The sequence below is a fragment of the Salmo salar genome, chromosome 01 (assembly GCF_965601325.2).
Source record: "Salmo salar chromosome 01, fSalSal1, whole genome shotgun sequence".
In the NCBI taxonomy this organism is placed as follows: Eukaryota; Metazoa; Chordata; class Actinopteri; order Salmoniformes; family Salmonidae; genus Salmo; species Salmo salar.
In genome coordinates this window covers 31,611,491-31,625,436 of record NC_138291.1, presented here as the reverse complement: position 1 = coordinate 31,625,436, position 13,946 = coordinate 31,611,491, and the positions used below count along the sequence as shown (strand labels likewise).

At 44.9% G+C, this 13,946-nt stretch overlaps 1 protein-coding gene across 10 annotated transcripts in view; it reads left to right on the top strand.

Annotated features, from left to right (window-relative positions):
- LOC100380464 (kinesin light chain 1) overlaps window positions 1-13,946 on the top strand; it is a 39,584-nt gene that overhangs the window by 12,051 nt on the left and 13,587 nt on the right. For 9 of the 10 annotated variants that reach the window (XM_014171030.3, XM_014171114.3, XM_014170859.3 and 6 more), the window contains exons 2-7: window positions 1,277-1,547; window positions 1,810-2,040; window positions 2,183-2,261; window positions 10,168-10,396; window positions 11,477-11,564; window positions 12,091-12,192. In XM_014171030.3, coding sequence (XP_014026505.3) covers window positions 1,278-1,547; window positions 1,810-2,040; window positions 2,183-2,261; window positions 10,168-10,396; window positions 11,477-11,564; window positions 12,091-12,192 — 999 coding nt within the window. In that variant the 5' untranslated portion in view covers window position 1,277. Of the gene's footprint in view, window positions 1-1,276; window positions 1,548-1,809; window positions 2,041-2,182; window positions 2,262-10,167; window positions 10,397-11,476; window positions 11,565-11,656; window positions 11,719-12,090; window positions 12,193-13,946 lie in introns of all 10 variants that reach the window. The other variant, XR_006757132.2, reaches the window with a different exon arrangement.

Below are 13,946 nucleotides of genomic sequence, written 5' to 3'. Positions count from 1 at the left end.
TTTCCTGTATAGTCTGTGCACCTTACGGGACTGTGTTCGTTGTTTGTTTTGTTTAAGTGTTTTTCCTTTAATAAATAAGAAGATGAGCACTTTACCCGCTGCGTTTTGGTCCACTCCTTACGACGACCATTACAACAGGTGCACCTTGTGCTGGGGACAAAAGGAGACTTTAAAATGTGCAGTTTTATCACACAACACAATGCCACAGATGTCTCAAGTTTTGAGGGAGTTTTGCATGCAATTAGCATGCTGACTGCAGGAATGTCCACCAGAGCTGTTGCCAGAGAATTTAATGTTCATTTATCTATCGTTGCTTTTCAAGAATTTGGCAGTAAGTCCAACCTGCATCACAACCGCAGACCACATGTAACCACACCAGCCCAGGGCCTCCACATCCAGCTTCTTCACCTGTGGGATCGTCTGAGGGGGGTGGAGAGTGGTTGCTGAGGAGTATCTCTGTCTGTAATAAAGCCATTTTTGTTGGTTAAAACTCGTTCTGGTTGGCTGGGCCTGGCTCACCAGTGGGTTGGCCTGGCTACCAAGTGGGTGGGCTAATGTCCTCCCAGGCCCACCTACCCGTGGCTGCACCCCTACCCAGTCATGTGAAATCCATAGATTAGGGCCTAATGAATTTATTTCTGACTGATTTCCTTCTATGAACTGTAACTCAGTAAAATCTTTGAAATTGTTGCATGTTGAGTTTTATAGGTAGAGAACATTGAACAGAACAAAGTTATGTTAATAACTACATTTTGACAAAAATGCAGATAGAACCTTCTAGACCCAAGCTCTTGATCTGTCCAGGCATATCTACATTGTCAACACCTCAGCTGGGCTCTGTTTACACTGACAGACAGGCAGCAGTCAGAGCAGGTCTTCCAAAACATCGCCCAGGCACTTCTCTTTCTTTTCTCAAAAGCCCTGCCTGCATGTGTGTCATTGGTTGATAAGCACACTTTGTGCAACAAACCTAGTGATTTTACCACGCAGACACACATACACTAAGGCGTATATTGATTAAGAAACGCTCAATAGATAAGAGTAGGCTGGATGCTGGAAAGGCTGTCTGATGATAAAATGTAATATGCCGCACAACTGTGAGGACGGAAGTAAAGATCAAGCAGAAGTTTCTAATTCTCGAACATATTGGGATACAGCCAGCAGTAAACTGATATGCATATGCATTTAGCAACAGTGAAATAACGGGCCAGGGTATTCATACTTCTACTTATACATTTTTAACTAAATCCATTCCTCTTCTGTGTGTCTGGTACAGGATGCGTGAGAACATGTCTGCCATGGTGTGTGTGAAGGAAGAGGAGGAGGACCCTGGGGAGAAGCTGTCCCAGGATGAGATCATCTCCAGGACCAAGCAGGTGATCCAGGGCCTGGAGGCTCTAAAGCAGGAGCACAACTCCATCCTGGAGGGCCTTCTGGGCACGCTGCACTGCCTGAAGCAGGATGACCAGGGAGTCCTGGTGGAGGAGAAGTCCCTCATGATCCGCAAGTCCCTGGAGATGCTGGAGCTGGGCCTGAGCGAGGCACAGGTTAGTACACTGTATAGGTCTAGGCTACACACCTCGGGCTGGGAGAGAGCTAGAGCCCTCTGGGATCTAATCTTTTGAACTTTCAAATTAGACAGCTAGATGGAGAACCCACAGGCACCTACCACCTAAATGGCCTGTGTCAGTAAATCAGACTACAACCAAGGATTATCCATGAATTATTTACTACCAGTCTTCTCAGTGTTCTTCTTTGACCTCTTGCCCAGTTGCCTCACCCCTAACCCCCTCACTGTGTTTGGCCCAGGTGATGATGGCGCTGTCGGGCCACCTGAGCTCGGTGGAGTCGGAGAAGCAGAAGCTGCGGGCACAGGTGCGTCGGCTGTGCCAGGAGAACCAGTGGCTGAGGGACGAGTTGGCAGGCACCCAGCAGAAGCTGCAGAATAGCGAGCAGAGTGTGGCTCAGCTAGAGGAGGAGAAGAAACACCTGGAGTTCATGAACCAGCTGAAGAAGTACGATAAGGACCTGTTGCCATCGGTGAGTTAACCCACACACACACACACACACACACACACACACACACACACACCCAGACTGACGCACACCACCACTTTTCATTTGCCTGGTTTACACTGAATGACAATAGCAATGGTCTGCCTTCCCTGTTTTCCTCTGTTAGGAGGAGAAGGACTCTGACTCCAGTAAAGAGAATCTGGATGATCTGTTCCCAGACGACCAGGATGACCAACCTCCAGGCAGTGAGTCTTCTTCTTGTACCCATGTCTCTCTCTGTTCCTCACCTCATGTTTCCTCTCCTTGTTCCTACTTCCCACATTCCCTCCCCACTCACTCCAATATATTAACTTGTCCCTTTCTCCTCCTGTTGGTCTGAAAGTCCTTATCGCTGTGAGCTTTAAAGTGCTATTAGTCAGAGCTGGTTGAGTGTGGAGGCAGGCCAAATGGAAATGGACCCAGTGAGCCAGATCACACAGTCACCAGGTTGGGTTCACTCCAGCAACCAGCATGTACAGGAGAGGATCTGAAGCAGAGGGACAACACTCACTCCCCACTAAGCTGGGCATTTATTGACAAAATTAAACAAAAGGGTCCTACGTACAATAACGTATAATGATCCTACAGAGAACCACTTCCAGCAAATGGGGAAAAAGCATCAGTAATCTGCATAAGTAACATATTGCAGGGATTTAAAGGGTACATCTCCAGTAATTGCTCCACTGCATAGAGAGCTAATAAGATGCATACAGGGATGTGGAGGGAGGGAGAGAGAGAGGGAGGAGCAGGATCTCTCTAGTCCTTTGTTGTGTTTGTATTGGGTTGTTAATACTTTATTTTATTCCAAGTTTCTGCCTGCTTAATGAGCACAATCTGAAGTGCGAGAGGGAAAGAGAGGATCAAAGGAAAGAGTGGGTAGTGCCAGGAAGCTCTCCAGAATGCGGGGGAGGCAAGCATCAAATGCTCCTGAGTGCGCTCACATTAATCCTGCCGCCACATTAAGCAGAGCTGACTGAGACAGGGCTCTGTGTCTGTCTGTGTAGTGTGAAGTGGATTAGACTCCTCTCCTGTCCTGACTGGTACCTCCCTGAAATACACTTATGTCTTAGGTCCCTCTCAGAGCAGTGGTGGAGATAGTTTAATTGCTTGTCCCCAGCTACACTGGGTTTACAAAAGTATGTGGACACCCCTTCAAATGAGTGGATTTGGCTATTTCAGCCAGACCCACTGCTGACAGGCGTATAAAATCGAGCACAAAGCCATGCAATCGCCATAGACAAACATTGGCAGTAGAATAGCCTTACTGAAGAGCTCAGTGACTTTCAACGTGGCACCGTCATAGGATGCCACCTTTACTGTCAAGTCAGTTCATCAAATTTCTGCCTGTTAGAGCTGCCCCGGTCAACTGTAAGTGCTCTTATTGTGAAGTGGAAACGTATAGGAGCAACAACGGTTCATTGGTAGGCCACACAAGCGGGACCGCTGACTATTGTAAAAAAAAAAATTGGTCTTAATTTGAAGTTTGTAGCGCATAACAATTGTCTGTCATCAGTTGCAACCCTCCCTACTGAGTTCTAATCTGCCTCTGGAAGCAACGTCAGCACAATAACTGTTCATTGGGAGCTTCATGAAATGGGTTTCCATGGCCGAGCAACCGAACACAAGCCTAAGATCACCATGCTCAATGCCAAGCGTCGGCTGGTGTGGTGTAAAGCTCGCCGCCAATTGGACTCTGGAACAGTGGAAACGTGTTCTCTGGAGTGATAAATCACGCTTCACCATCTGGACGGTTCTGTGCGTCCAACTTTGTGGCAACAGTTTGGGGACAGCCCTTTCTTTCATGTTTCAGCATGACAATGCCCCGTGCACAAAGCGAGGTCCATACATAAATGGTTTGCAGAGATTGGTGTGGAAGAACTTGTCTGGCCTGAACAGAGCCCTGACCTCAACCCCATCAAACACGTCTGGGATGAATTGGAACGCCGACTGCCAGCCAGGCCTAATCGCCCAACATCAGTGCCCGACCTCACTAATGCTTGTGGCTGAATGGAAGCAAGTCTCCGCAGCAATTTTCCAACATCTAGTGGAAAACCTTCCCAGAAGAGTGGAGGCTATTGTAGCAGCAAAGGGGGACCAACTCGATATTAATGACCATGATTTTGGAATGAGATGTTCAGGTGTCCATTTTTGGTCATGTAGTGTAGATGGAGCATAGCTCTTTTTTTTTTTTAGGTAGTTACAGTGTAGTGAACGTTTGTTCCTGCCCTCGCATATATGAAGTGAAAAGACCATGACAAGTGACCTGTTTGTGAGTGACCTTTTTGCAATGCAGCGCTACCTTTTCAAGTCTATTGGATATGTTTGGCTTTGCCTGGGGCTGTGACGATCATGGAGTTTTGGATGACCATAATTGGCCAGCCAAATTAAGTTATTAATGACTGTAATAACCGTTCCTGACTGCATGTGCTGCCATAGAAATAGAATGAATAGAACGGGGATTCCAATTCGAGTCAATATTGGGTCGACTGGCGGCCAGGTTGTCACAAGTTACCACAGCCACAATGTCAGGATTGGTTATATGAGTGAAGGGAAATCAGCCAACAAGTGCTCAGCATATGTGGGAACTCCTTCAAGACTGTTGGAAAAGCATTCCAGGTGAAGCTGGTTGAGACAATGCCAACAGTGTGCGACGCTGTCATCAAGGCAAAGGGTGGCTATTTGAAGAATCTCAAATATAAAATAGATTTTGATTTGTTAAAAAAAAATGTGGTTACTACATGATTCCATATGTGTTATTTCATAGTCTTGATGTCTTCACTATTATTCTACAATGTAGAAAAAAGTAAAAATAAAGAAAATCCTTTGAATGAGTAGGTGTTCTAAAACTTTTGTGTATATTGTAAAAAATCTAGCTTTTTGGTCTTAATTTAAGATTAGGCATAAGGTTAGCATTGTGGTTAAGGTTAAATTTAAATTAAGATTTTAAGAAGTTCCTTTGTAGAAATAGGTGGGGTTTAGCCATAATCATGACTTTGTTGCTGTGGTAACGAGTGACAACCAGAACAGGCTCAACCGCACGAATGCCCCGTCTTCAGTTAGCTGTTTGTTCCTCACGAAAATAATATAAATATATAGTGCCTTCGGAAAGTATTCAGACCCATTGACATTTTCCACACTTTGTTAGGTTACAGCCTTATTCTAAAATGTATTCAATTGTTTTTTTCCCTCATCAGTCTACACACAATACCCCATAATGACAAAGTAAAAACAGTTTTTTTGAAATGTTTGCTAATTTATAAAAATTGTAAAAAAAACGTATTAGATTTAGATATTCAGACCTTTTACTCAATACTTTGTTGAAGCACCTTTGGCAGCGATTACAGTCTTCAGTCTTCTTGGGTATGACGCTACAAGCTTGGCACACCTGTATTTGGGGAGTTTCTCCCATTCTTCTCTGCAGATCCTCTCAAGCTCTGTCAGGTTGTACGGGGAGCATTGCTGCACAGCTATTTTCAGGTCTCTCCAGAGATGTTCGATCGGGTTCAAGTCCGGGCTTTGGCTGGGCCACTCAAGGATATTCATAGACTTGTCCCGAAGCCACTTCTGCATTTTCTTGGATGTGTGCTTAGGGTCATCGTCCTGTTGGAAGGTGAACCTTGGCCCCAGTCCTGAGCGCTCTGGAGCAGGTTTGCATCAAGGATCTTTCTGTACTTTGCCCCATTCATCTTTGCCTCAATCCTGACTAGTCTCCTAGTCCCTGCCACTGAAAGATATCCCACAGCATGATTCTGCCACCACCATGCTTCACCGTAGGGATGGTGCCAGGTTTCCTGCAGATGTGACGCTTGGCATTCAGGCTAAAGAGTTCAATCTTGATTTCATAAGACCAGAGAATCTTGTTTCTCATGGTCTGAGAGTCATTTAGGTCTGAGAGTCATTGGTGGAGTGCTGCAGAAATGGTTGTCCTTCTGGATGGTTTTCCCATCTCCACAGACGAACTCTAGAGCTCTATCAGAGTGACCATCGGGTTCTTGGTCACCTCCCTGACCAAGGCCCTTCTCCCCGATTGCTCAGTTCGGCCGGGTTGCCAGCTCTAGGAAGAGTCTTAGTGTTTCCAAACTTCTTCCATTTAAGAATGATGGAGGACACTGTGTTCTTGGGGACCTGCAATGCTGCAGAAATGTTTTGGTACCCTTCCCCAGATCTGTGCCTCGACACAATCCTGTCTCGGAGCTCTACGGACAATTCCTTCGACCTCATGGCTTGGTTTTTGCTCTGACATGCACTGTCAACTGTGGGACCTTATATAGACAGGGGTGTGCCTTTCCAAATCATGTCCAATCAATTGAATTTACCACAGGTGGGCTCCAATCAAGTTGTAGAAACATCTCCAAGATGATCAATTGAAACTGGATGCACCTGTGCTCAATTATAGCAAAGGGTCTGAATAATTATGTAAATAAGGTATTTCTGTTTTTTTATTTTGAATACATATGCAAACATTTCTAAAAACCTGTTTTCACTTTGTCATTATGGGGTATTGTGTGTAAATTACTGAGGATTTATTTATTTTTAATCCATTTTAGAATAAGGCTGTAATGTAACAAAATGTGGAAAAAGTTAAGGGGTCTGAATACTTTCCGAAGGCACTGTATATGCAGTGCCTTGCGAAAGTATTCGGCCCCCTTGAACTTTTCGACGTTTTGCCACATTTCAGGCCTCAAACATAAAGATATAAAACTGTAATTTTTTGTGAAGAATCAACAACAAGTGGGACACAATTATGAAGTGGAACGAAATTTATTGGATACTTCAAACTTTTTTAACAAATGAAAAACTGAAAAATTGGGCGTGCAAAATTATTCAGCCCCTTTACTTTCAGTGCAGCAAACTCTCTCCAGAAGTTCAGTGAGGATCTCTGAATGATCCAATGTTGACCTAAATGACTAATGATGATAAATAGAATCCACCTGTGTGTAATCAAGTCTCTGTATAAATGCACCTGCTCTGTGATAGTCTCAGAGGTCCGTTTAAAGCGCAGAGAGCATCATGAAGAACAAGGAACACACCAGGCAGGTCTGAGATACTGTTGTGGAGAAGTTTAAAGCCGGATTTGGATACAAAAAGATTTCCCAAGCTTTAAACATCCCAAGGAGCACTGTGCAAGCGATAATATTGAAATGGAAGGAGTATCAGACCACTGCAAATCTATGAAGACCTGGCCGTCCCTCTAAACTTTCAGCTCATACAAGGAGAAGACTGATCAGAGATGCAGCCAAGAGGCCCATGATCACTCTGGATGAACTGCAGAGATCTACAGCCGAGGTGGGAGACTCTGTCCATAGGACAACAATCAGTCGTATACTGCACAAATCTGGCCTTTATGGAAGAGTGGCAAGAAGAAAGCCATTTCTTAAAGATATCCATAAAAAGTGTCGTTTAAAGTTTGCCACTAGCCACCTGGGAGACACACCAAACATGTGGAAGAAGGTGCTCTGGTCAGATGAAACCAAAATCGAACTTTTTGGCAACAATGCAAAACATTATGTTTGGCGTAAAAGCAACACAGCTCATCACCCTGAACACACCATCCCCACTGTCAAACATGGTGGTGGCAGCATCATGGTTTGGGCCTGCTTTTCTTCAGCAGGGGCAGGGAAGATGGTTAAAATTGATGGGAAGATGGATGGAGCCAAATACAGGACCATTCTGGAAGAAAACCTGATGGAGTCTGCAAAAGACCTGAGACTGGGACGGAGATTTGTCTTCCAACAAGACAATTATCCAAAACATAAAGCAAAATCTACAATGGAATGGTTCACAAATAAACATATCCAGGTGTTAGAATGGCCAAGTCAAAGTCCAGACCTGAATCCAATCGAGAATCTGTGGAAAGAACTGAAAACTGCTGTTCACAAACGCTCTCCATCCAACCTCACTGAGCTCGAGCTGTTTTGCAAGGAGGAATGGGCAAAAATGTCAGTCTCTCTCGATGTGCAAAACTGATAGAGACATACCCCAAGCGACTTACAGCTGTAATCGCAGCAAAAGGTGGCGCTACAAAGTATTAATTTAAGGGGGCTGAATAATTTTGCACGCCCAATTTTTCAGTTTTTTATTTGTTAAAAAAGTTTGAAATATCCAATAAATTTCGTTCCACTTCATGATTGTGTCCCACTTGTTGTTGATTCTTCACAAAAAATTACAGTTTTATATCTTTATGTTTGAAGCCTGAAATGTGGCAAAAGGTCGAAAAGTTCAAGGGGGCCGAATACATTCGCAAGGCACTGTACATACACACTCAAAGGCCAGTTTATTAGGTAGACCCATCTAGTACTGGGTCGGACCCCCCTTTGCTTCCAGAACAGCCTGAATTCTTTGGGCATGAAAATGTTGCTCAATTGATATCAAGGCACTTAACGTGTGCCAGGACAATATTCCCCACACCATTAGACCACCGCTGTACCATTGACACCAGGCAGGATGTGGCCATGGACTTATGTTGCTTAGGCCAAATCCTGACTCTGCCATCAGCAGGACACAACAGGAACCGGGATTCATCAGACCAGGCAGAATTTGCCTGTGCTTAGCTCCATTCCGTTTCTTTTTTATCCTGAAAAACTCCCAGGTCCTTAACGATTACAAGCATACCCATAACATGATGCAGCAACCACTTTGCTTGAAATTATGGAGAGTGGTACTCAGTAATGTGTTTTATTGGATTTGCCCCAAACATAACACTTTGTATTCAGGACAAAAAGTGAATTGATTTGCCACAGTTTTTGCTGTATTACTTTAGTGCCTTGTTGCAAACAGGATGCATGTTTTGGAATATTTTGATTCTGTACCGGCTTCCTTCATTTCAATCTGTCAATTAGTTCAGTATTGTGGAGTAACTACAATGTTGTTGATCCATCCTACATTTTCTCCTATCACAGCCATTAAACTGTAACTGTTTTAAAGTCACCATTGGCCTGAAATTCCTGAGCGGTTTCCTTCCTGTCACGCAACTGAGTTAGGAAGGAAACCTGTTTCTTTGTAGAGACTGGGTGTATTGATACACCATCTAAAGTGTAATTAATAACTGCACCATGCTCAAAGGGGTATTCAATGTCTGCTGTTAATTTTTTTCCCATCTACCAGTAGGTGCCCATGTTTGCGAGGCATGAGAAAACCTCCATGGTCTTTATGGTTGAATCTGTGTTGGTTTGAAATTCACTGCTCAACTGAGGGACCTTACACATACTGTAATTGTATGTGTGGGGTGCAGAGATGAGGTAGTCATTCAAAAATCATCTTAAGCACTACTATTGAACACAGTCCAAGCAACTTATTATGTGACTTGTTATCAAATGTTTACTCCTGAACTTATTTAGGCTTGCCGTAACAAAGGGGCTGAATACTTATTGACTCAAGACATTTCAACTTTAAATTTTTTATCAATTTGTAAACATTTCAAAAAATTATTGTGAGGTATTGTGTGTAGGCCAGTGACACACACAATCTTAATTTAATCCATTTTAAAACAACAAAATGTGGAAGAAGTCAAGGGGTGTGAATACCTTCTGAATGACCCTGTGTGTGTATATATTTATTTTGACGGTTATTTTATTTTCATGACGGTCTTCATCCGTAACCATTGGTTACACAGTAATTGTGCCAGCCCTAGCTTTTCCATGCATGTCGATAGAATTTGTCATTCTTGTCGCGGACTTGCAAACAGTCTTAGCTCTATGGAACACCAGGGATCATTTGTTACTGGAGACATTTTTGGTACTTTGGGTGTGGTGGGGAGGGTTATTACTGCAGAGGACCACTGCTTCTTCAGCCCATTGGCCCTCCTTCAGAGTCAGTACAGAGCTGTGGGCGTCTAATGAGAAACCCAATCAGGTGGTTTCCAGACCTCTCCCTTATAACACACACACACACACACACACCTCAACCGTACATATTTTCACACAATCTCTCATGCAGTGATATGAGACATTTGGATGGTTTCCCGACCCAACATACTTCATATGTGCCTGTACAGTGTCTCAGTTTCTCCACTCCAGCAGTAATTTTGTGTGTGCGCGTGTGTAGTCTATGTGAGTATAGTTTATGTTATGTTTAACCCCTCGCCCGCCCTCCTCCGCCTCTGTGTGTATCCAGTCCAGCAGCCCCACGGTAGTGCAGCAGCAGCCGCGGCCCAGCAGGGTGGTTATGAGATCCCGGCCCGCCTCAGGACCCTTCACAACCTGGTGATCCAATACGCCTCCCAGGGCCGCTACGAGGTGGCTGTGCCCCTCTGCAAACAGGCCCTGGAGGACCTGGAGAAAACCTCCGGACACGACCACCCTGACGTGGCCACCATGCTCAACATCCTGGCCCTGGTCTACAGGTCAGCCCGGGGAAGGGGCTCTGGGGTGGGGAGGTGGGCCGTGGTGGTTGGTATTGGCTGTGGATCAATTATAGTCAATATACACCGAGTGTACAAAACATTAGGAACACCTTCCTAATATTGAGTTGCACCCCCTTTGGCTCTCAGAACAGCCTCACTTCATCGGGGCATGGAGTCTACAAGGTGTCGAAAACATTCCACAGGGATGCTGGCCCATGTTGACTCAATTGGCTGGATGTGTGTTGGGTGGTGGACCATTCTTGATACACATGGCAAACTGTTGAACGTGAAAAACCCAGCAGTGTTGCAGTTCTTGACACACTCAAACTGGTGCGCCTGGCACTTACCTACCATACCCCGTTCAAAGGCACTTCAATATTTTGTCTTGCACATTCACCCTCTGAATGGCACACACACACAATCCATGTCTCAAGGCTCAAAAAGTCCTTCTTTAACCTGTCTCCTCCCCTTCATCTACACTGATTGAAGTGGCTTTAACAGGTGACATCAGTAAGGGATCATAACTTTCACGTGGATTCACCTGGTCAGTCTATGTCACTCCTAATGGTTTGTACACTTGGTGTATGTTTGATCCTGATTGGACAAGATGTCAGCTTGTATAGTAAGAATTGTCAGCTGCTAGTTCTGGGAAATGGGAAGAATAATTGATTGCATTGCATGTTTTTAAACCTGACAATGCTTAATATGGGTCTATCCAAGACAAAACATTAATCCATAACAAAGGGTTGTGTTGGACAAAATGGTTGTTTATGTGGGGAGAGACTTGGTTACGATCCCCAATGTTGTCAAACTTGTACTTGACACCCTGTGGCAGGGATGTAGTCAAGTCGCTAAACCTCGAGGTCAAGTCCGTGGTGTCCGAATCATTTATACTTGAGTCCCTTGGTAGTGCTAAAAGTAGATTTCCAACAATATGAAAATAACGACTTTAGTCCGAGTGAAGTCAGAGTCCTGGACTCGAGTACTACAACACTGCCCTGTGGTAATAGACCTCATTGTCAGAGAAACCACGGTAACATGCCCCATGAGTCCTCTCTCTCTTTCTCTCTCCTCTATCAGGGACCAGAACAAATACAAAGAGGCAGCCAACCTGCTGAATGACGCTCTGGCGATCAGGGAGAAAACTCTGGGCAGGGACCATCCAGCGGTGAGTGTGGTTTCTCATCAATCTCTGTGTCGCAGCAGTATTTCTCTAACCAGCCAGCATGGAAGGTCCACTAACTGTGTCGACCCCAACAGGCTTGTGTCTCTGACTCTCCCTGGACCTCCAGTTCCCTCAGTGCAGACTCAGAGCAGCAGAGGTTAGGCTCTCTATCACCCCCTCGTGTCTGTCACATGTGGGCCCCAGACCACCCTAGTCTAAATCAAAGATCACTGTGGGTCCCTCTGGGGTCTCAGTGGTCTGGTGGTTTGAGTGATATACACGTGGTGGAGATTCATCCTGCTGATTGGGATATAATTACATCGCAGTAATCACTTTGTGTTTCCCCTCCTTGTCTTCCTCTCATCCGTCGGTTACGCCTCTAATTGGTTAAATTCACCTGATCAGTTGCGCTCTGCTGCCGTGGTTGAGCCTTGTGGACACTCAATTATACATGCACAGATGATTTAAGACTGTCCTAAGAGTGTTTTCTTTCTATTTCTGTGTGTCTGTGTGTCTGTGTGTGTGTCAGGTGGCTGCTACACTCAACAACCTGGCCGTGCTCTACGGGAAACGGGGGAAGTACAAAGAGGCGGAGCCACTTTGCAAGCGGGCTCTGGAGATCCGGGAGAAGGTGGGTCAGAGGGCACTGGTCACTACAAGGCATTGTGGGAATGGAGTGCTAACACTGCAGAACAATCCTGATTCCTGCTCCTCTCCAAATATATCTTGCTCAAGTTTCAAAGGACGTTGCTGTTCTTTCGAAAGTTTCCCTCTTAGTTAAACACAACTTTAAACATTTATTTTCTGACTATATGTTCTCCCCTGCATCCGCTCCCTCCTCCCAAGCCTCCCTATAGCTTTGTGTTGTTCAAAGAGGAACTGTGACTTTGGAGAGAGTAAAGTCCTTGGAGGGTTCATTAGTTTTGGCTGCACAAAATGGGATGCTTATAAAGGAGAAGCTCAGCAGTCCTGGAGATGCAAAGTGCAGTCTCTCTATTTATCTATCTCCCTTTCTGTTTCACTCTCTCGCTCTCTCCCTTTGTGCCTTTTCCTCTCATTCTCCCTCTGTGCTAAGAATGACATGTCTACTCCCTCTGTGATGTCGTCTGTGCTAGAGCTTAAGGACAGCGGAGACATTTTATTTATATTTTCCACTTCTTAAACTGATGATAAAGCTCTCTCTTGAGCTTAGCGATTTGCCACCCAGCTTTCGGCAACAGAGGAAGGAAGAAGGCTTTGCTGATGCAGGAGGAATTTTCCTGCAGTTCTCTCTTTTAATAGCAAGCGCTTTTCCCACTGTGTGAGCTGCCTCAGTCCTTGGTATATCCCTAGGGATGAAGATTAGAAGGAGGAGGAGGAGGAGGGAGGGTCTCTCTAAAAAGTTCCCCAGTAACATGCACTAGCCTGGTCTGGAGTTAAACAGAAGCACTCCTCAATAAAACTCTCTCAATATATCACCCAGACCAAGCAGTTGTTTCCTTTTTGAAATCCTATACTTCTAATGATGTTAACAGTAAACCCTTCAAATCCACGTAGAAGCTTCACAGGAGAGAGGGGGAGTGAGGCTCGTACACGTCCAGGAGCACAGGTTGCTATTGATAATTCGGACAGAAACCGTCAATCAGAGTGGAGCTGGACGACATGGACAAAAATCGCAATAAATTGCCTGAATTGATGCAATAACGATAAACGGAACGATAAGTTTATAACATTAATGTGCACCACAGTTTTTTTTTATGATACTTTAAACTACTACAACTAGTCTGATGGTTGTAACCATCACGTGTCCCATTAACATCACCCATATTAGTAAATGTATTTCTTTTAAAACTTCTCTAGTATAGGCTACTTATCGTAATGAACGATATCAGAAACATGCCTGCGATAAGTGTTCATTATGGTCGGTATCGATCATTTTTGGTTTATCGTCTCAGGTCTAAGTCAGAGAGACTACCTCCTAATGACTACCGACCTGTAGCACTCACGTCTGTAGACATGAAATGCTTTGAAAGGCTGGTCATGGCTCACATCAACACCATCATCCCAAAAACCCTAGACCCACTTCAATTTGCATACCGCATCAACAGATCTACAGATGATGCAATCTCTATTACACTCCACACTGCCCATTCACACCTGGACAAAAGGACCACCTACGTGAGAATGCTATTTATTGACTACAGCTCAGCGTTCAACACCATAGTGCCCTCAAAGCTCATCACTAAGCTAAGGACCCTGGGACTAAACACTTCCCTCTGCAACTGGATCCTGGACTTCCTGACGAGCCGCCCCTAGGTGGTGAGGGTAGGTAACCACACATCCGCCACGTTGATTCTCAACACAGGGGTGCGTGCTCAGTCCCCTCCTGTACTCCCTGTTCACTCA